Source organism: Meles meles, chromosome 5, assembly GCF_922984935.1.
Source record: "Meles meles chromosome 5, mMelMel3.1 paternal haplotype, whole genome shotgun sequence".
Lineage (NCBI taxonomy): Eukaryota > Metazoa > Chordata > Mammalia > Carnivora > Mustelidae > Meles > Meles meles.
The window spans coordinates 78063067-78087296 of record NC_060070.1 but is presented as its reverse complement, the minus strand read 5'-3'; the positions used below and the strand labels follow the sequence as shown (position 1 = coordinate 78087296).

At 35.6% G+C, this 24230-nt stretch overlaps 1 protein-coding gene and 1 pseudogene across 2 annotated transcripts in view; one reads left to right on the top strand and one right to left on the bottom strand.

Annotated features, from left to right (window-relative positions):
• Window positions 1-24230, top strand: part of NKAIN2 (sodium/potassium transporting ATPase interacting 2) — a 1028170-nt gene that overhangs the window by 467249 nt on the left and 536691 nt on the right. For both annotated transcript variants that reach the window (XM_046006830.1, XM_046006829.1), the window contains one exon: window positions 14092-14229. In XM_046006830.1, the coding sequence (XP_045862786.1) occupies window positions 14092-14229 (138 nt within the window). The remainder of the gene's footprint in view (window positions 1-14091; window positions 14230-24230) is intronic.
• Window positions 7689-8574, bottom strand: LOC123942724 (annotated as a pseudogene).

The following is a 24230-nucleotide window of genomic DNA, read 5'->3' as shown; positions in this document are numbered from 1 at the left end:
TATCCCCCACAACTGCTCATGCTGCCTCTCAAATTCCTCATGTCAGAGAGACCATATGATAATTGTCTTTCTCTGATTGACTTATTTCACTCAGAATAATACCCCCTAGTTCCATTCCTGTCATTGCAAATGGTAAGATTTCATTTCTTTTAATGCTTGCATAGTATTCTATTGTATATATAAAGCTGCATCATCTTTATCCATTCATCTGTTGATGGACATCTAGGTTCTTTCCATAGTTTGGCCATTGTGGACATTGCTGCTATAAACATTTGGGTGCATCTGACTCTTTGGATCACTACATTTGTATCTTTGGGTAAATACCCAGTAGTGCAAATACTGGGTCACAGGGTAGATCTATTTTCAACTTTTTGAAGAACCTCCATGCTGTTTTCCAGAGGGACTGCACCACCTTGCATTCCCACCAACAGTGTAGGAAGGTTCCCCTTTCTTCACATCCTCACCAACATCTGTCGTTTCCTGACTTTTTCATGTTAGCCATTCTGAATGGTGTGAGCCGGTATCTCATTGTGATTTTGATTTGTATTTCCCTGATGCTGAGTGATGTGGAATAATTTTCATTTGTCTGGTGGCCATCTGGATATCTTCTTGCAGAAATGTCTGTTCATGTCTTCTGCCCATTTCTTGATCGGGTGATTTGTTCTTTGGGTGTTGAGTTTGATAAGTTCTTTATAAATTTTGGATACTAGTCCTTTACCTGATATATCATTTGTGAATATCACCTCCCAGTCTGTCAGTTGTCTTTTGATTTGCTGACTATTTCCTTTGCTGTGCAAAAGCATTTGATCTTGATGAAGGCCCAATAGTTCATTTTTGCCCTTGCTTCCCTAGCCTTTGGTGATGTTTCTAGGAAACATCATTTCTGTGGCTGAGGTCGAAGAGGTTGCAGCCTATGTTCTTCTTGGAATTTTGATGGATTCCTGTTTCACATTGAGGACTTTCATTCATTTTGGGTCTATTTTTGTGTGTGGTGTGAGGAAATGATCCAATTTCATTCTTCTATCCAATTTTCCCAACACAATTTGTTGAAGAGACTGTCTTTTTTCCATTGGACATTTTTTCCTGCTTTGCCGAAGATTAGTTGACCTTAGAGTTGAGGGTCCATTTTTGGGCTCTCTATTCTGTTCCATTGATCTATGTGTCTGTTTTTGTGCCAGTACTATACTGTCTTGATGATGACAGCTTTGTAATAGATGTTGATGTCTGAAATTGTGATGCTGCCAACTTTGGCTTTCTTTTTCAACATTCCTCTGGCTATTCAGAGTCTTTTCTCATTCCATATTAATTTTAGGATTATTTGTTCCATTTCTTTTTGAAAAAAAGAATGGATGGTATTTTGATAGGGATTACATTAAATGTCTAGATTGCTTTAGGTAGCATGCACATTTTCACAATATTTGTTCTTCCAATCCATGAGCATGGAACATTTTTCCATTTCTTTGTGTCTTCCTCAATTTCTTTCATGAATACTTTATAGTTTTCTGAGTATAGATTCTTTGCCTCTTCGCTTAGGTTTATTCTTAGTATTTTATGGTTTTGGGTGCAATAGTAAATGGGATAGACTCCTTAATTTCTCTTTCTTCTGTCTTGCTGTTGGTGTATAGAAATGCAACTGATTTCTGTGCATTGATTTTATATCCTGACACCTTACTGAATTCCTGTGTGAGTTCTAGCCATTTTGCAGTGGAGTCTTTTGGGTTTTCCACATAAAGTATGTGGCAATCTGCAAAGAGTGAGAGTTTGACTTCTTCTTTGCTGATTCAGATGCCTTTTATTTCTTTTTGTTGTCTGATTGCTGAAGCTAGGATTTCCAGTACTATGTTGAATGGCAGTGGTGATAGTGGACATCCCTGCTGTGTTCCTGATCTTAGGGGAAAAGCTCCCAGTTTTTCCCCATTGAGAATGATATTTGCTGTGGGTTTTTCATAGTTGGCTTTTGATGATATTGAGGTATGTACCCTCCATGCTTCCACTGTGAAGAGTTTTGATCAAGAAAGGGTGCTGTACTTTGTCAAATGCTTTTTCAGCATCTATTGAGAGTATCATATGGTTCTTGTTCTTTCTTTTATTCATGTATTGTATCAGATTGATTGATTTACAGATATTGAACCAATCTTACAACTCAGGAATAAATCCCACTTGGTCATGGTGAATAATCCTTTTAATGTATTGTTGGATCCTACTGGCTAGTATTTTGGTGAGAATTTTCACATCCATGTTCATCAGGGATATTGGTCTGTAACTCTCCTTCTCGATGAGGTCTTTGGTTTTGGGATCAAGGTAATGCTGACCTCATAAAATGAGCTTGGAGGTTTTCCTTGCATTTCTGTTTTTTGGAACAGCTTCAGGAGAATAGGTATTAATTCTTCTTTAAATGTTTGGTAGAATTCCTGAGGCTGCCTGGCCCTGAGCTCTTGTTTGTTGGGTGATTTTTGATGACTGCTTCAAACTTTTTACTGGTTAAGGGTCTGTTCAGGTTTTCTATTTCTTCCTGGTACAGTTTTTATAGTTTATATGTCTCTAGAAATGTATCCATTTCTTCCAGATTGTCAAATTTGCTGGCGTATAGTTGCTCATAATATGTTCTTATAATTGCTTGTATTTCTTTGTTAGTAGTTGTGATTTTTACTCTTTCATTCATGATCTCATTTATTTGGTCCTTTCTCTTTTCTTTTTGATAAGTTTGGCCAGGGGTTTATCAATCTTACGAATTCCTTCAAAGAACCAGCTTCTAGTTTCATTAATTTGTTCTACTGTTTTTTGTTGTTGTTGTTGTTTGTTTGTTTCTGTTTTATTGATTTCTGCTCTGATCCTTATGATTTCTCTTCTCCTGCCAGGTTTAGGCTTTGTTTGCTGTTCTTTCTCCTGTTCGTTTAGGTGTAAAGTTAGGTTCTGTACTTGAGACCTTTCTTGTTTCTTGAGAAAGGCTTGTATTGCTCTATTATTTCCTTTCAAGATTGCCTTTGCTGTGTCCCAAAGATTTTGAACAGTTGTGTTCTCATTTTCATTTGAAATTAAGAATTTGAAATTAAATTTGAAATTAAGAATTTTAAAATTTCTTCTTTAACTTCCTGGTTGACCCGTTCATTTTTTAGTAGGATGCTCTTTAGTCTCCATGTATTTGAGTTCTTTCAAACGTTCTTCCTGGGATTGAGTTCTAACTTTAGAGGATTGTGATTTGAAAATATGCAGGGAATGGTCCCAATCTTTTGGTACCAGTAGAGACCTGATTTGTGACCCAGGATGTGATCTATTCTGGAGAATGTTCCATGTGCACCAGAGAAGAGTGTGTGTTCTGCTGCTTTGGGATGGAATGTTCTGAATATATCTGTGATGTCCATCTAGTCCAGGGTGGACCTTTATTTCCTTGTTGTTCGTTTGCTTGGTTGATCTGTCTGTTTCAGTGAGGGGGTTTTAAAGTCCCCTACTATTATTGTATTATTGTCAATGTGTTTCTTTGATTTTGTTATTAATTGATTTATATAGTTTCCTGCTTCCATGTTAGGGCATATATATTTAAAATTGTTAGATCTTCTTGTTGGACAGATTCTTAAAGTACGATATAGTGCCCTTCCTCATCTCTTATAGTCTTTGGCTTAAAATCTAATTTATTTGACATAAGTATTGCCACTCCAGCTTTCTTTTGATGTCCATTAGCATGGTAAATTGTTTTCCACCCCTCACTTTAAATCTGGAGGTGTCTGTAGGTCTAAAATTAATTTATTGTAGACAGCATATTGTACGGTCTTGGTTTTTGTTTTTTTTTTTTAAATCAGTTCTGATACCCTGTTTCTTTTGATTTGGCCATTTAGCTCATTTATATTCAGGGTAACTATTGAAAGATATGAATTTAGTGACATTGCATTGCCTGTAAGGTGACTGTTACTGTATATTGTCTCGTTCCTTTCTGGTTCTCTTTTTGCTTAGAGGACTCCTTTCAATATTTCCTGTAGGCCTGCTTTTGTGTTTGCAAGTTCTTTTAATTTTTGTTTGTCCTTGAAGCTTTTTACCTCTTCTATTTTCAATGAAAGCCTAGGTGGATATAGTGTTCTTGGCTGCATATTTTTCTCATTTAGTGCTCTGAATATATCATGCCAGTTCTTTCTGGCCTGCTATGTCCCTGTGGATAAGTCTGCACCCAATCTAGTATTTCTACTATTGTATGTTACAGGCTTCTTGTCCCGAGCTGATTTTAGGATTTTCTGTTTGTCACTAAGACTTGTACATTTTACTATTAGATGACGAGGTGTTGACCTATTTTTATTGATTTTGAGGGAGTTCTCTGTGCCTCCTGGATTTTGATCCTTGTTCTCTTCACCAAATTAGGGATATTCTCTTCTATAATTTGTGCCAATATACCTTCTGCCCCTCTCTCCCTCTTCTTCTGGGATCCCAATTATTCTAATATTGTTTTGTCCTACGGTATCACTTATGTCTCAAATTCTCCCCTCATGGTCCAGTAGTTGTTTGTCTCACTTTTGCCCAGCTTCTTTATTCTCCTTCATTTGATCTTCTATATCACTAATTCTCTGTTCACCTCATTTATCCTAGCAGTTATAGTCTCCATTTTTTATTGAACCTCATTAATAGCTTTTTTGATTTCAGCTTGGTTAGATTTTAGTTCTTTTTTTTTTTCTCCAGAAGGGGATTTTATTTCTCCAGAAAGGGATTCTCTAATACCTTCCATGCCCTTTTTGAGCCCAGCTAGCACCTTGATAATCATCATTCTGAACTCTAGTTCTGAAATATTACCAATATCCATATTGATTAGGTCCCTGGCCATTGGTACTGCCTCTTGGTTTTTTTGTTTGTTTGTTTGTTTTGTTTTTGTTTTTATTTTTGTGGTTGGTTTTTCTGCCTTGTCATTTTATCCAGATAAGAATATATGAACGAGCTGGGGCACCTGGGTGGCTCAGTGGGTTAAGCCGCTGCCTTCGGCTCAGGTCATGATCTCAGGGTCCTGGGATCAAGTCCCACATCGGTTTCTCTGCTCAGCACAGAGCCTGCTTCCCCCTCTCTCTCTGCCTGCATCTCTGCCTACTTGTGATCGCTCTCTGTCAAATAAATAAATAAAATCTTAAAAAAAAAAGAATATATCAATGAGAGAATAAAATACTTAAAGGGTGGCAAAGCCCCAAGGAAAATATATGCTAACAAAATCAGAAGTGATCCAACACTGGGGGGATGGGGGGAGAAAAGGGGGAAAAAATACACACACACACACACACACACATATCTATTAGACTAGTGAGTAGAACAGAGCCACCAACTTGATTTTGAGTGTATTCTGGTCTCTTAGGAGAAACTACCTACCAAAATTTTAAAGAAAGAAAAACATATATATACAAAAATAAGGGTAAACCTGATGAAGGGATGGAATATGAGTGTAAAGATGAAAACTTAAAAAAGATTCTAAGAAAGGAATTGATAAGGTAAGTTGGTTGGAAAAAGAAGAAATAAAAAGAGGAGAGAATGTTATCAGGCTGGAGACTAGAACAAAGCCATGTGCTAGATTTGGGGTATATTTTGGTCTATGAGAGGAAAGTGTATCCCAAAATTTTAATTTAAAAAACCCCTATATGTATACAAAAAATAAGGTTAAGTACAATGAAGGGATAAAATATGACTATAACAATGAAAATTTTTAAATATTTTTAAAAGGTACTGTTAAGATAAAACAGTTAAAATAGAAAAGAGGAAACATTTAAAAAATAGAATAAGGAAAAAAAAATTTAAAAATTAACTTTATAAGACTAAAGGATCATGGGGGAAAAGCTATGAATACTATGTACTTCTTTCCCCTAGCGCTGGAGTTCCAAAGTTCTCCTTGATTGGTGAACTTGGTCTTGGCTGGTTGTTCTTGTTGATCTTCTGGGGTAGGGGCCTGTTGCAGTGATTCTCAAGTGTCTTTTCCTGAGGCGGAATTGCACCACCCTTGCCAAGGGTCAGGCTAAGTAATCTGCTCCGGTTTGCTCTCAGGAGCTTTTGTTACCTGAACGCTTTACATAGAGCTCTGCAGGATGGGAATGAAAATTGTGGCCTCCAAATCTCCGGCCCTGTTGGAGCCGATAGCTTGGGCCTCACTCCCCAGTGTGCTCTCAGAGAAAAGCAGTCAATCCCTCCTGTCTCCCTGGGTTCTGGCCACACTCCGTGTTCACCCAGCCTGTGACTGAGCATTTTTATCTCTGGCACACAGCCCCATTTGGAGTCTCCAAACCCAGGAGATTCCTGCAGTGTGCTCCCGCACCACTCCTCCTAGAGGAGGAAGGGGGGGGGGGGGCCTCTCTGGATCTGCCATGTGTGGAGTCCCTGCTCAAAGAGCAGTGGCCTGATTCTGCATTGGATCATGGTTTAAGGTAATCCTGAACTGAGAGCTCACTCCTTGGCTCTGTCTTTGTAGCTGGCTTCCCCGCTCTAATACCTGACACCTCTGCTATGCTCAGACACCCCTGGTCTTTCTGTGACTCTGCAGGTCCTGAGACCACACTGTCCCTGTGAGGGAAGCTCCACCACTTGCTGGGAGCTGTCCCCTCCCCCTGGGGTCTATCTTCCCATCACTTCAGATTCACTTCTCCACACATCCTACCTTCCAGAATGTGGTCAATTTTCTATTTCTAGAATTGTTGCTCTTTTCTCTTGTATCTCCTGTTGAGTTTGTAGGTGTTTGGAATGGTTTGATAACTATCTAGCTGAACTCCTGGGACCTAATAATATTTCAATCTGCTACTCCTCCACCATCTTGCTTCCTCTGCAAAGGGACTTTTTTTAAAAAAAACATTTAGTTTTATTGTAATAAAACAGCTTGTATACTTTTAACATTTAAAAATGAGCATCATCTTTCTTTTCCAGTGAAACAAAAAGAAAATTTAAAAATAAACAGGAACAAAATTACAATAGAGAATGTCAATTCCAAATAAGATCCTACAGGTTCTGCTGATTTGCCCATTGAGTGGCAGGGCTCAAGTCATGATTAGGAGAGAGTTTTATTTTAAAAGTGTCATCTTAAACTGCAAGGATGCCCATTAAACATCATAATTTAACATGTCAAAGGAGAAGACATGTTGGCAAAATGCCCACTTAACCCACCAAAACATCTCAAACCCACCCTTTGCTGACCTTCTATAACCCCATTTTTTAAAGTTTTTTTTTTCCTTTTTTTTAAACAAGAGAAAGTAGACAGGTACATGTTAGTAAATTCTAACTGTCCATATTCACATAGAGATACAGTGTAATCTCTGAGCCCAATATATAGAGAAAGGAGGAAAAAAGCTAGAATTTTATGCACTGCTACATAGGGGCCTAGCATCCTCCAGCTTCCAGCAGAGCTAAGGGAGCAGAAGGATTTTCTTTTTTCCCACAGAGCACGATGGTGTTGAATCGATAAAGTTTTTGTTTTTGTTGAGACAGGAAGGGACAAAAATGAATTTGGAACAAAAAGGGGTAGAGATTCTTTTCCCACTGTATTCTGATCAAGGTATTTTCCCCCCAAATAAGCTGAGAACCATGGTATAAAGGGAGAGAAAAGGGAGACTTCACAAACCAGGGCAAATGAGCATGAGAGGAGAAAAGAAAAAGAAAAAAAAACAAAAACAAAAACAAAAAATCTGAAACAATGGTAACTTGCCCCCAGGGCCTGAAGAAAATTTAAAAAGGAAGGTTGGGATCCATTATTCATCTCCTTCATTCTCCTCTCCTTCCTCCCCCTCATCATCATCTTCATCTTCTTCACCTTCATCCTCATCTCCTTCTTCATCAGTATCTTCCAATCTTTCTTCATCATCATCATCATCATCATCATCATCATCATCATCTTCATCTTCTTCTCCTTCCCCTTCTTCGTCATCCATATCGGGAACCAAGTAGTACTGTAATGGATTTGGCCAAATATCATCTTTGATGACCTGTCCTCACTCATCTGCGCCTGCATCAGAATGGCCAGTAAACCAGGTGAAGAAGCTCTCTGGTTCCTCATGCTGTCTCTTCCTGCTGGCTTTATTCTGTTTGACTTGAACGTTTCATCAAATCCTTTCCAAATTTCCATTTGATTTCAGTGGACTTTGAAGATGGATCACCACTCTCATTCAGATGAAATTCTTTGGAGAGAACTTTATTTTCGAAGTAAAGGTTTTCATCAAAATAAAAATCCATTCTGTAACCTGATTTAATATCGTCAAATTCTGTCACTTCAACTCTTGTCAGATAACGCAGCACCTCTTCATCCTCCTCCCCAAACAGTGCAGACACTTGTGGATGGTTGACAAATGTTGTTACCCCAAAATTGGGGATTTTAGCAATCAATTCTGACCTCTTCTGAAAAAATGGTTGGCGGAGTTTGTTATATTTCTTTTCTACTTTCAAAATCTCCTCATTGGCTTGTTCATTAAGTCTCTTTATTTCATTTTGTACTTCATCAATAGGTTCAATTGCTTCTTGCTGTTCTTTTTCTCCCTTATGCAAGTACTGAGATGTTGATGTCTGCCCTGGCTTGGGGGCAGGAGGCAGTCCCGATTTCTTTGTTTGAGGTGGGAACGGAGACTGGCGTTTGGGGGCCATACTGTGAGGAAACTCCACGAAGCCAGGAGAGGGGCACGTCTGGAAGCTTGATTGCTCTGCAAAGGGACTTTTAATTGGAGAACTCTGCTTGCCTTAGCATCCCAGTCTGAGGCTATCTTATCTCTCTCCAGGGACCTGAGTGTGGAGACAGTCTGAAAGTGTGGGTTCCTAGTGGAGAGTGAGGACAGTGAAATCAGAGAGGGTACAGGAAGAACAGGTGTGGCCATAGAAAAATTTAATTTCAATCTAAAATTTAGCAGTAGAAACGATTTGGTTTTCACTAGCCTCTAATAACACACTTAAATTTCTTTTTAAATCAAGGAATCCATGTTCTACCATGATGATATAAAAAAGCCAATTTTTTTCTCAAATTCTGTGTATAAGTTTTATTGCGTATCAATTGTAGTAACTTATAAGTTATATTTTAGGGACATAAAATTACAGAAATATTTCGGAGAAAAATTTATTAAGAAATCTTAGTAGTTATTAGCAAAATGCAGGGTCTTAAGGAGACCAATTCTGAGTCTCACCCGTTGAAAACAACTAGCTATAAACATCCTGTTATAAAAAATATATTTTAAAGTGTTATTGCACTTGTAATTGCCTTGTTAATAAAGTTAAATGGCAATAGCTACATAGGAAATATGAGTGACTCTCAATTTGCTATGCAAACATTTGAAGCACACTCATTTCAGACTGAATACTCTCCTATTAAGGGGTCAAACTTAACTTAGCAAATTATTTACTTAATTGGGCCCAGTTTTCTCAGAGGTACATTGAGGAGTGTTGAGTGAGTCTCTTCTAGTTTGAAAAGTCAATAAATACATTAATCCTAAAGGTATTTCACAGATGCTTTTTATGAATATTTGTTTTCATTGTTAGTAAGATGAATTCTACTTAATGTACTTATAAGAAAGGTTTTTGAAAACCTTTTCCAGTTGAAGTTGAACTTTTTTGGTTTATGAAAACTTTTGCAGGTGAACAATAATTACTAAAATTCATGTTTGCTAAAATGCAAAAGAGGAATCATTTTCATGTTTAAACAGTTTATATGTGTATATCAAAGAGAATTAATAACACTTTTTATAATATTTGCCATTTTGCAATCAGAATTTTCAGCATGTTCAACATTTTCCCTTCTGGGGATTTAGCCTATGGATGTACCAACACACATGTACAAGGTTTTTAATGCACTCAAGTGTGTTACAGCCAAAAATTGACAACCAAATGAATATCTGTTAAAATAGAATGCTTAAATGAGGATATAATGAGGTAGATCTCTACATGTAGGTTGTAGTCATGTAGAGAAACATCCACAAACATCACAAAGTGCAAGGTAAAAAGCCACATGTACATTGCAATCCTATTTATGTAAATAAAATTGTGTGAAAAAATTTCACACACATATATATGACAGATAAAGGCCTATGTGCTGGCAAGTACATACAATATTTTCCTGAAAAGCTAAATACTTAACTTCCACAAATTGACACAGGTTACTTTTGGAGAAAGAGAATAGGACTGATGGTTTCTTCAAAGTTTGTTAAGTGCTTAAATGAACATTTTACCTTATGTTTTAAGACTGTTGCAACCTCTTTAACAGAGATAGAGAAAAAGAGAGAAAGATAATTAAGTTCTGGGTCGGTTAATCCATACAAGACTTCCAAATAAAATTTTATTTAACCCAAACTGAAACTGTGGTAAAAAATAATATTAAATTTCAAGTAGGGATTTTTCCCAGGAAGAAAAGGATAATTGAACATGGCAAAAACTAATCAATCTAAACAATCACATTAATGATAGAAGAAAATGAAGTGATTATCTCCATAGATGCAGAAATAATAAATAGTAAAGATTAGCCTCTATATTAACAAACAGAAACTTCATAAATAATAGTATTATAAAAGAATAGAATTCTGTGTGGAAAGCACCAAGTTATGCATTAATAATAGACCACTATCTAGAAGCCAAGCACAAAGAACTAAATTTATATAGAGCTAAACAAACAAGCATGAAAGAGACTTATTCCGTAAGACCTTTCATTTGAAAATGACACATAGAAACAGCAACAGGACACACAATCCCCAACTCAGGAAAGTTTGACTTATGATTTTTTTACTTTACAGTGGTGTGAAAGCAATATGTATTCACTAGAAAATTACTTCAAATTGTGAATTTGGTTCTTTTCCCAGACTAGTGGCATGCAGTGCAGTCCTCTGTAATTATACTGGGCAAGAGGCAGGGAGCCACAGCTCCCAGGTAATTACAAGATCACAAGGGTAAACAACCAGTACCCTTACATTCTGTACCCATACAGCGATTTTGTTTTTAACTGTGCATATAGTATTCAATAGATTACATGAGATATCCAACACTTTATTATAAAATAGCTTCGTGTTAGATGGTGGTGTTTCCGTGCTGTTCACTAATGTAAGTGTTCCGAGCACATTCAAGCCACAAGGAAGACCTCAGGATGTCTGAGACTCAGATGTCTGAGACATGAAGTGTATTAAGTGCATTTTTGACTTATGTTTCCACCCTGTGATGGGTTTATCAGGACATAACCCAATTGTAAGTCAAGGAAGATCTGTATATGTTTTTCAAGGCCATATACATATATTTGTATGACGAGTATGGAAAAAACATAAAGCACATTTATTACAGAGGGTCCAATAGGAGAAAGGAGACTAAAGGCAGAACATGGGTTGAAGGAGGCAAATAATAAAATAAAATAAAACCAAAAAGGAGCTTTGTCTTGACTAGTGTCGTGAATTGACAAGTATGATCAAAGAAATTCTCTACGTTATTTCACAGTAAATAATAAAGTAAAAACATAGCATGTACCCTGTAACCAGCATAGGCCTATAGCATAAACTGCAAAAGCTTTTTGGTTTTGGACTGGGTTTGGTTTGGACTTTGGTTTTGGACAAGTCTGCAACGTAGGGACAGAGCTGAGGGACCATGCACAGAATCCTGTGTTTTGGGGTTTTGCTTTTGTTTGTTTGTTTAGCATTTATCACTTCTAAGACATCAAGAGATTCGCTTAGCCACACTCTATGTTAGATTTCTTAATCTGAAAAATAAGACAATATTGACCTCTCTGGGGTTTGTGCAGAATCAATGAGGTAATACATGACTGGGGATAACCAGAATGCCCATCACATGCTGAGCGTTTTAACTAATATTTGTTCTCCTGCTTCCATGCCCATCACCCTTTCAGTAATTCCATAGTTAATATTCTTTCAGTTGGGAAGGAGTTCATAGAAAAGACTGCAACTGCTTCCATATAATGTCATCCCTGTTATACTCTCTGAATTTTTCAGAAAATCTTCCCTTCTCCAGCCCCAGCTCTAAATTACAGAACCTATGATAAAGCTACTTATGATGGCTAATAGGGCCAATCAAAGGTAAAAGCAGAAATATTATGTGAAGAATTGGACATTAACTTATTCAGTCTGCATAACCTTGTAAGTAATGTTTGATGAAAGTTTTTAATTTTGTCATTAAAAAAAAAAGACTAATACATGTTGATGTAACTTCATTTAGCCATGCAGGCTTTGCAAGTATATTATCATCTATATATTTTTTATAATTAACGATGGTGCTGCTATTTTCTTCCATTGGTGCATTTATTGAGAGATTTCCCACTGTTTGACTAATGCGTTTCATCCTCTATACTTTTTCCTTGCTGGGTCCCCACAGTCATGATGCTCAAAATTTATAGAGTTTAGATTCCTCTGGCTGCTGTTTACATTCCTACTTACTGTTTATTCATAGGATCAAGATGGAGAGTTCTATGTTGGAGTGAGCTTTTATACAGATGATTAGCAATGAGACTCTGAGAACAACCACTTATTTTTTGGTACCATTAATGGATTTGAAAACAAGGCATACATAATACTTCCTAACACCACAAATGGGTCTCCTTTATGTGCAGTGTTGACTGCAAGATAGCACTGAAGGAATGTTTCATCAGAAGGCGTTTCAAGGTTTATGAATCTGGAGTCATAGGCAATGTTATTTACATTCCACTTTTGCAACTCCGGTGGGTATTGTGAATTTAGAATATGCAAGGTAGAACAGACTACATTCTCTCTTTTTTAATCACTGCCAAGACTAAGTGAAAATGAAGATTTGACAAGGCTGGATTACCATTACAGCCCTTATATGGTACCCAGCATGCCTTAGGAAACAGAAGTGTTATGCAAACAGTTGTCATGAATTTATTTTCTTTTTCAATGCCTGGTGGAAATGTGTGCTGTGCAGCTAAAGAAATGCAGTGGGAATAATGATCATTCAAGGAATGTTCAAAGTGAGCTACAGCTATTTAATTTAAAAGCACACTAATTTGAGAGTTAGTATCCTGACAAGGAATATCATTAAAGCACAGTGATGTTAGTAACTGTGTTAGTAATGTTAGTGATGTTAGTAACTGGCTTGGGGAAAAAAAAAAATTGTTGAATCTCTGTGTGGAAGATCATCAGGTCCTATCATAATGTTTTACTCCAAACAGTTGATTATCATTCCACCTGAGGGAAGACACGAAGGACGAAGCTGAGTTTAACTCACCATTCCTCTTTTGCTTTGTTAGATCTGATGAGAGACTTCCACAGCTATCAGGGTTTTCCTTCTCAATATCAAATGGCACTTCTTGATTTTGGCAGCTTTTGTCTGGTTGGTTGGTTGGTTAGCTGGCTGGCTGGTTTTGTTTTTCTTCTCTTACTCCTCAGATTTGTACCTGTCTGTTAACTGTAAAGTTGTAAGCACAGATTAATGTAGGATAATTAGAAATGAACTAAGTTCCATGCTTTTATAACAGTGATGCTTTATTTTTATATTTGTTCCCCATTATTTTCATGTCCTTTTTTCACCCTTTTGCCAGTTATATAGGTAACTGGGTATGACAGAAAAAAAAAAAAAGTCATGTTTCATTTATAATCCAGGTTAAATTGGGGTAGTAGAACCCTAAACAATAGTCAAAATCACGCATTTTACAAGTGAGGCATCAGAATCCCAGACAAGGGCTAGACTGAGCTAGGGGACGGCAGCTGTTTGGAGTCAGATCTAAGTCCAGAATGCAGATCAGTTGACTTGGTGATGAGTTATTTTTCCTCTACGTCAATCCCCTTTGTTTTATTCCCAACCTGTATAATGACATTTGAGCAGATCCTAACAGTAAACCCTTTGTGTGGACTTTGCAAACTTGCTGGTTGATGAATCCAAGAGTTAGTGCATATGACGATATAATTTATCCTTCAACTACACAGATGATATCCGGTGAATATGGCTTGATACCTCCACAAAGTCATCCTTAAAAAGATTGTAGCTATCTGTGGATCTACAACTTCCATAGTGTTTCTTTGAAAAATATACCTGAAAATGTCAGTCTCACTGTTAAAGACAAATGGCAGATAGAGTAAAACAAATATAATTGCTAATTATAATGCAATATGATCCTTTTTTTTTCTCTCTCTCACCACTGTGCTTATGTTTATATATCCTGTTTTGCTATTCTAGGTTTGTGTGCTGGAGAGGCAAATATTTGACTTCCTTGGATATCAGTGGGCACCTATCCTGGCAAATTTTGTACATATTATTATCGTCATTCTTGGTTTATTTGGAACTATTCAATATAGACCTCGTTACATAACAGGAGTAAGTACCTTTCCTGCTTCTTTAAAAAAAGAAAAATTGGAGTAAAGATGCAAACTACAAATGTCTTGAAAACTTATATGTATATCCTCTCCTTAAAGTACTATTAGGTTGTTCTCCTAGTTTCAGATTACATTTATAGTAACTGAAAATGTCAAGTTTAAAACACTTGACGGTGAACATAATCAGATTGTATTTTCATAAACTACACTTCCAGTAAGTATTCCATTTTAATTAAAAACATAACTATGCCCCTATATTTCCAAACTATAAGATTGTGTCCTTTGATTTAACAGATTTTGATGGGAATCTTCCCCATTTTAAATAATCATATTTTATAAATTGAATAAATATAGTTTAAAATCAATACAAATGAGTATGTAGCTCTGATGTCAAAATATTTACATATATTGGGGTTAATATTTGATACTTTTGAAAGCCAGAAGAACCTAGACCGTAGTCTGTATATTTTCCATAATTCTCTTTTTGCTTCAGAGGAAGTATTTTGCATCTCCACTCAAGTTAAACTTACTTAACATAAAAGTGAAATCCAACTGTGTTGCAGTTGCTATGGGAACCATAACTTAGAATTTTTTACTTTTGTATGTGCCTCCAATCTCAGTTATAGCTCTTCATTAATGTAGATTTTTTTTAGTTTCATCATTTTTTCTCTTCTATTTTTGACAAAGGAAAAGCCTATAAGCATTTATTTAAAATTATAAAGCAATTTTATGGTAAAGGAATATATATATAAGCTAGTGCAGCTAAAACTCTGCCTTATTCAACACAAACCAGCAAGCCTTCTCAGGTTTCACAAAGGCCTCCTTCACATAAAAGATGCCCTCTTCTGACCTGCTGTCCCAGTCATCTGGAACCTAGATAAAGCTCACTGGGACTGAAACAGACAATGTTGTGACAGCTGGACCAAGGGATCCACTGTCTGGCTAAGGATGAGTGAGAAACCCATAGCTTTCTTCTCTGGGTACATGCCTAGAAATGAGTCCATGTCCTCTCTAAGGGTATATAGCCATGTAAATCATGTAAAAAGTACGATGTGTTTTGTTGCAGGGTGAAGTTTTTCAATACACAAGATATGATAGGACCATTCACTTTCTTATATAAATTGTAATATGATCCAATATAGGGAAAATAGTACGTGATTGGGAGTGGGTCTTCCAAAGTCATAATATCAGGACTGAAATCTTGTATCTGCCATTTTTTTATTTTTTATTTTTAGACAAGCATGACCTCACCAATTTTTGGTTTTCCTACTTTAAACATAAGAGAATAATTATATTATCTCATAAGCTTCAATTAATTAGTTATAAGTCATTATATGAAAGATTATTAATTTAACTGTTCTCTTTCATTAGACTTGAGGGTCCTCTGTGATTTTATGTGTATAAATAATGTTGCTCTAAGTATAAACTTATAAATATGTCATCTCTGTTCCCGATAAAGATCTCAGAATAAAAATCTAGATGTGGATCAAAATGTTCGAACGGTTTGAAAACTCAGAGTTTTGTTGGGAGGAATAAATGGAATATCCTGTAAAATGTCCTTAGTACAATGCTTGGTATTTAAAAAGTGTCAATAAAAGTTAGCTTTAATATTTTTCTTGTAATTATTATTTGAAATGATATTATTTGAAATGATATTAAATTTGAAAAGATATAGACTAGCGATAGAATGGCAAGCCATTTAAAATAGAGCAAGGTGTTCTAAGTTAGTGATTGAACGATTTTTTTCCCTTTTATTCCAGGCTGCTACAACTCTTTAAATGATTTTGTAGAATTTCTATGTATCAAATTATAATCCCATCCCTTTAAATTAAACACATACCCACAAATCTTCTGAAGACAGACTGTTCGCTCTAACATGAGATGAGAATTAAGATGCCAAGCAACACCTTTAAGATTGTTAGATATTTTATATAGCTAAGAGTGTCTCTGAAATCTGAGGTCTTTACAATGGGTCTTAGAGCAACATCTTTGCTTTGATCTCAACTTGCAAACAGCATTCTGAATTTTATCTTTTCTGTGAGACAGTGTCTTACTTGAAAAACCTCATGCCAGTTGGAGATTCTGTAAATGTGAAACCTTCATTTTCCAACTCTGGAAGTCCTGAGTTGGAAATAAATCTAAATTCTGCTTAGAAACTGAATTTGTCTCTCTTTTGCTCATCCCTCTCTTATACTTATCATACTATGTGTGGCTAAAAGGTGGCAAATAACACAGTCAGCTGTTTGCTTGGAAATCCACTTAGCCAGATCCCAAGTTGATAGGTATATTTTCTTTCTTCCTAATATCGCAGCCAATGGTCAAGCTCATTGTTCTGATAGTAATCTACTATAAATCTTTTTCCCCCCAGTCCTCAAAAATCACTTCCTTACTGTCCTTCCTGTCTTCATTGAGAGTCTTCTCATAGCCCTTCTGGCCTCCACCTGTTACCTTTTCTCAAAACTAATGTTGTGTGGGGCACCTGGGTGGCTCAGTGGATTAAAGCCTCTGCCTTTGGCTCAGGTCATGGTCCCTGGGTCTGGGATGGAGCCCCACATTGGGCTCTCTGCTCCACGGGGATCCTGCTTCCTCCTCTCTCTCTGCCTGCCTCTCTGCCTTGTTGTGATTTCTCTCTGTCAAATAAATAAAATATTAAAAAAAAAAACTAATGCTGTGTTTTAGGTTTATATTATAGTATCATTTCAGTTTTGGTACTGATTTCCGGTCTAACTATTTATTTCTGTGTTTTTTCTGTATAACAAACTTCTGAATAATCAAATTGATGGACTCTAATGTTCGTTATGCTATGTTAAAAGTCAAACATTGATTCAGAAAGTAGAGAATTTGACATAAAAATGGAGTTAATATTTTTAATTTGCCTAAAGATGACCAAAGGAATTAAAGAAAGTTAAAAGAAATCTGAATGAAATTACAGATGCCAGAAATTGTGATCATTGAAAAATCTGTGTTTAGCAGAAAAATGCCTAACTGGGGCAAGCTGTAACTAAAGATAATGTATTGTTGCACTTAGGTAATTTCCAAAAGCTCTCTGTGTCCTGGAGATTCAGATATGAACAGTGAAATTTGTTTTTTTCTCCCCTAAATATATAGGCCTTTATTATTTCTTTATCTGCTGTTTTATATTTTTGCATTGTAAAAAATTCAGTTTAAAAATAGAAATACACTCATCATTTCAAACTGAAAGGTATTATTAATATTTCTGCATATTTCCTTCATGTATGTGCAACTGAAACATGTCATATTCTGTGGCCCCAGGGTGGCTCAGTCATTAAGTGTCTGCCTTTGGCTTGGGTCTTGGGATCGAGCCCTAGGTCTGGCTCCCTGCTCAGCGGGAAGCCTGCTTCTCCCTCTGCCACTCCTTCTGCTTATATTCCCTCTCTCACTGTGTCTTTTTCTGTCAAATAAATATAAAATCTTAAAAAAAAAGAAACATGTCAGATTCTTCTACATTTCAAATAGGTCTTCATCTCTTTTAACATTATATCAAACAATTTTAAATTCATATAGATATTCATTTAACCTTTTACATTCTTGTTGTTTATCATACTATAAAATAATACATAACATATTATGGGTTGTTATATATTATATATTATGTGATTTCCTTGTTTTTATGATAAATAATTCCATATAATCATCTTCATAAAAATACTCTCATCTTTATTTGTGATTTCATCCCTTAGAAGAAATATCTCAGTATAATGAAATAATATGAACAATTTTAAGGTTTTTAGTACATAATTGGGAATTACCTATCCAACATTATTTTACTGAATTATCCTTCCACAAATACAAAGCAGAATCTATTTTACTGCACTCTTCCTGACCCTGAGTATTATCTGTTCTCACCTTTGTCAGTCTGATAGAAGAAAATGTCATTTTTGTTTTGAATTGCATTTCTTATCTTGACAGAGTTGGACTTTTCATACGTTCATTAGCTATTTTCCATTTGTATATCATTTTTGGAAGGATTGTCTTTTGGTATGGATTTACATTTGCTTATTTTTTTCTTTGGAGTCTTAGTGTTTATCGTAACAGTTTTTATGTATTGATCATATAGTAAAGATATTTATCCTTTAAATATCATCAATTTTTATTTTGATGTTTATTATTTGTCTCTTGTTAAAATAAACTCCCTGTCCCTTTATCTTCTATTGCTTTACATATTATAAAATTTAGGGGTGCCTGGGTGGCTCAGTTGGTTAAGTGTCTGACTCTTGATTTCAGCTCAGGTCATGATCTCAGGGTCTGTGGGCTCAAAAGACATGTCAGTCTCCGTGCTCAGCAGGGAGTCTGCTTGAGCTTCTCCCTCTGCCCCTCCCACACACACTCTCTCTCCTTCTCTGTCTCTAAAATAAATAAAGAAATCTTTTTTTATTATAAAATTTAATTATCCTTTTGAAAAGCATAATGATAAGTCTTCATTGAGTTTTGTTTACTAACCTTTTTTTTTTTCCTAAGAGTGAAGAAAAAATATTTAAAAATTTAAAACAGGTAACTGGAAAAAGAACTCAACAGTACCCTTTGAGGGTCTCCAGCATTTTAAGGAATACAATATGTTGAAGGAAAATGATGATTTCAATTCTAAGCAAAGGAAGTCTGAAGCCAGAACCTATAGGAAGCCTGTGTATTATAGAATTCTTGACATCAAATTCCCCCCAGAAAGGCCTAATTAACTCTTGCAGAATGATTTATAAATGAATACATACGAATGACTCCCATGAAAGCATTTCCTCATGTCATAAATGGAACGGTCCAGCACATCATATGAACTAAAGATACTGGCAAGCAGGTTGTGATGGGAAAGCAGTTTCTTAATGACTAAAAAATGTTAGTAAGTTGCACTGCTCTAAATTGTCTAAAGTAAGTTGAAGAGTGTGTAAGTTCCTAACTGCTAAAGGCACAGGAATTTTCTTGGGGACGTTACCAGAATACTAAATGGCCAAAAAGATTTCTTTCTTTTTTCCTTCCTTTCTACCTTTTTTTCCCATTTTCCTTGCATCCTTTCTTCTTTACTCTCTTACTCCCCCAACTTTCCACTTTTCTTGTCTATTTCAGTTATTTTGACACAAAATATAATACCTTTCTTAGCTTGGACCCACTGGTTTGATCAAGGAAACCCAGTCCTGAAACTAGAAATAAATTTAAAATAGCTAAAAATCCACTACTCTGATTTCATAAAAATAAAGGAGAGGACAGTGTACCAGGATCACAGTAATATAAGAATCAGTTTTTTTTTTTTAACCACTTCCATTACCTTCTAAAGATGCTCTTAGACATCTTCCTCTACAGTTCCTAGGAACCTCTCATTAATTCACACAATTTCTGTCCAAATTCATATGTCTACCTAGGAAATAGCAAAGTTAGTTTATAGACCCAGATCCTTTTAACTGCCAAACCCATGCCCTTAACCCCTGTACTGAATTGTCACTTAGGAGCACAGTACAGAGAGCCACAATCTATCTAACAAAGGAAAACAAGTTTTGTTATGTTATTGGAAAACTTAAAATCCATCATGGCAATTTAGAGAGCAATTTAGATTTTAAATTGTGATCTGCCATCCTTTATCAAGGATTATAGTTTTAGTTTTGTATTTAGTGAGGAAGTGATCTCATGTCTCAAGAATTAAGAACAGAAACCCTTAGTGATGGATATTTTTTTCTTGCCAAAGATCATCATCATAGGGCATCCTTAATTTCCAGAAATAGTGATTTAGAATGGTGTTTTTTCTTTTCTTATAGCAATCAGCATTTTGATGATGATAATTCATATGTAGACACATCTGTATGTATAGTATAATTTATATCTAATATATATCAACTGAAGACAAATTATCTCCTTCCACATTTGTTATTGGTAAAGAGCTCTAAAGAATTGATGAATTTGTGTCTATGTAATTGAAAAAAAACACATTATGTTATGTATTACCCATATCATTTGGCAAAATATGTTTTAATGTATGTTATCATATCTAGTGCAGAGATTTGCCATGACATCAGTTTAGACTGCAATAGCTAATCCTAAAATTAAATGAATAGGAATGATTGGAATAGTTTCCTGTTTTATCACTGAAAAAGCAAGAGATTAAAATAATGTGGTTAAAGCTAATTTGACAAAATAGGACTGTGATGGCTAGAAAAAGAACCAATGTTCATTCATCCTTCTTCCTGATGTTTTAAGAATGTAGGGTGTCTGGGTGGCTCAGTAGGTTAAGTGCCTGTCTTCAGCTCAGGTCATGATCCCGGGACCCTGAGATGGAGTCCTGACTCCTGAGTCAGGCTCCCAGCCCAGCAGGGAATCTGCTTCTCCCTCTACCCCTCCCCCCTTATGCTTGTGCGTGCACATTTTCTCTCTCACACACACAAAAATAAATTTAAAAAAATTTTTAAAAAGAATGATAAACTATTAGACTATATCATTATATCCCTACTCATTCTTTCAAATTAATAAAATAATCAAACACTCTTTTTAGTTAATATATTGAAGTTTTAAATGTTAATTTCTGACCATTTTTTAAGAACTACAGCTCCATTTGGGCCACTCTGTTTCCTTACAACAATTTTTAAAAAATAAATTACATGTGTTTCTCAATGAGTATTGATTTGTTAATTGACAGACATCCTTCTTCCCATTGAAGGTGAGGGCACAGGATTAAGAAGAAAACAATGAAGCAGTTTAAGACAAGCTCACCTGGGGTACCTGGATGGCTCAGTGGGTTAAGCCTCTGCCTTCAGCTTAGGTCATGATCTCAGGGTCCTGGGATCGAGCCCCGCATTGGGGTCTCTGTTTAGCGGGGAGCCTGCTTTCCCCTCTCTCTCTGCCTGCCTCTCTGCCTACTTGTTACCTCTCTCTGTCAAATAAATAAATAAAATCTTTTAAAAAAATTTTTAAAAAAGACAAGCTCACCTACTTTGACTTCCTTGATTTTCTTCTCCTTGAGCTAACATACTAAAGAAAAGTAACCCCTTGTCATCCAGGGAAGACCTGAGAGCCACATAGTGACCGAAGCACCAGAGGACCTGGGGTGCCTGGGTGGCTCAGTCTGATAAGCATCAGACTCTTGATTTAGGCTCAGGTCATGATCTCAGGGTCCTGAGATAGATCCATACCCACCATGCAGCCTGCTTAAGAGTCTCTCTCTCCCTCTGCCCCTCCCTCCTCTACTGTGCCTGTGCTCTTGCACACTCTCTCTCAAAATTAAATAAATAAATTATTTATTTGTCTATATAAATTTATATAAATATATATTTATAAATATTAAATAATTAAACAAAGGACATATCTAAGGCCCATTTTTTAAAACATTCTGATACGGCAATTTGGGAAATATATACACACCTTAGAAGATCTATGAGAGCAGATAGTCACATACTTAATTTGTATGGGGGAAAAAAAACTTCTCTAAATTTCTCAAATTTACTTTTTACTGATAATGGGCCATGAGTTGAATTTTAATGGCTCATGGAGCTCAGGTCCTGACAGAGATTATAATCAACGTAATAAATGAGAAGCACTTTGTATGTCTTATTTCTAGGTCATATGTTTCTTTATGTTTTCACTTCTTTATATCCTTTAATAATGTTACCTCCCTAAAAATTTGTACACTCCTTGCAGTCATTTCTAGAAAGTTATTAATCTATGTTCAAGCAGTTGCCTTGCCTCTTTCATTCAATTTTTCTTGGAGAAAAAAATATCCAAAAGAAACTTATTGCAGCTAAAGCATTAAAAATTCACACTTTCTGTGTTCAGGACAGAAAATCAATATAGATTAGAGATGAAGAGACTTGAGATAGTAGTAAATTAACAATGCTTCTAATGACTTAGAGTAGTTGTGAAAATAAGTCTTTTCCCATAAGCCTGGGAGGGAAAAGAGAAAAAAAAAAACCATCATTACAAGTTTTATGGATTTAGCCTGTAGTCCTAAAATAAATGTAATCATGCAACATGGTAAATGCAATTTATTCTCAAAAGGATGTGTTCCCTTGGGGAAGTGTGGGCCATTTGTTCTACAAGAAGATAGTCTGTGCTCTCATTTTGGAGTTAGGCTGTGACTAAAGATTTATAAAATGTAGTAAATATAAGTAAATACATTTTGACAACCTAAATTCATGTTTGTAAATCATCTAATAATTTTTGGGAAAATATTTTGAAGGAGAAACATGTTGTGATATATATGTTGTATGTATTACTTTCCTGAAAAAAAAATCAAGTTTGTTCATGTAGTTATTTTACAGAACCAAATACTAAAATTGGATTTACAATAAAATAAAAGTCTTTCTCTTACCTCTCTCCTACTGGTCCTAATCTCTTTATAGTTATTCTGGACTAGATAGATTGATCTATATGTATATCATCTATATATGTAGAGAATATACTTTAGAGAGTATGTAAAAGTGAAGAAATCATTTTAACCTAATTTACTTTTGGATCATACTTTGTTTTTACCACCCTTCACCCCCTGCCAGAGTTTCTGGTTGCCTTTCTTTTTTCTTTTGTAAAAGAGAAATGGAGTTTTTGTTGTTGTTGTTGTTTGTTTTTGTTTATTTGTTTTCTAGCTATATCCTAAATACATTTTTAATTCTTGATTCATTCTATCTATTGCTTGGTATCCATTTTACTGTTATTTTGGGAACACATTGCTTTCCTGTTTGAATTTATATCATTTTCTTCATATTTGATCATGATATTATCTGTAGCTTTTTATTTTAATGGTATGTTCTTCTTCCCTGGAGAATTCTCTCATAGTACTCTCTCTTTTTGCTTTTACCTAAATTGGTTGCTCTCTGAGCCTCTAGACATCTATCTTCCCTGCTCTGTTCTATGAGTTGGATTTATTCTTTCTTAGATGCAATGTCTTTTCTTTCTGATACACTTCTTTCTGATACACTTCACACAACTTCCTGAAAAGGCATGTTGGCAAGGTAAACTTTCTGAGTTTTTTCTACATTTACAGTTGAGTAATAGAGTAATAGTTCTGTTAGATGCAGAATTCAGGGTTGAGAGTCACTTTTCTTTAGGTCCATGAAGTCATTGTTCAGTTGCATTCTAGGGAGTAGTGCTACTGATGGGAAGTCTGATATCAATCTTTTCCTCATTCTTTCATAAGTTCTTGAAATACTCATTTTATCCTTCTTGTGTTAGCATTTCAAGATGAGGTATCTAAGTGTGGATATAATTTAAAATTTTATAGGTCTTTTAATTTGAAAAGACATGAATGCCTTCAGCTCTGTACTTTGCATGTATCATTTTGATGATTCTCTATGCATTTGAACACTTGCCTTCCTTAAACTCAGATCATTTCAATTAACAGTTATTATATATTATAGCTATTTGTTTATTTACTTAATTATTTAAAAACCTCTTTTCTTTCTCTGGAAAGATAAATGTTTGGCTGGTTCTGAAAGTCAAAGTCATAGAGGGATTATTCCTGTTCTCTGGCCCACCTCCCCCCACCCCACCCCTGGCCCATTTTTAATACTTTTGTTCACAGGTTCCTTCCTCAAGTTTCCAGAATATGCAGAATTTTGCCTAACAGTTCAGCTTCCTTTGTGTCTGTTCACCCCGCCACATGGACAGTGGACTGGCAATTGTTCATCAGTTGGCTGAAATATCTCTGCTGTTTATGTTCTCCTAATAGTTGCAGAAGTGTACACATTGTATGTTCAGCTTACCTTTTTAACCCAAAAGCATAACAATAAACATTTAACATGTTTTACTCTGGGATCATTTTCTTTTTATCAATGAGATCTGAGAGGATGACAAAAAGTTGTGCAAAGATATGGAAATCTAATGACGTCTATTTAATGTTATAGTCCCAGATTGCTCTTTGAATATGTTAAATCAATTTATAATTACTGTAAAAGATCCAAATCTTTGCCCATTTCTTGAGATGTTTATTTTCTAGTTAGTTTCTATTTATAGGTATTAACATCTTTTGATATTATAGAATTAACCTGTCACCCTTCAATATGTGTTAAAAAAATT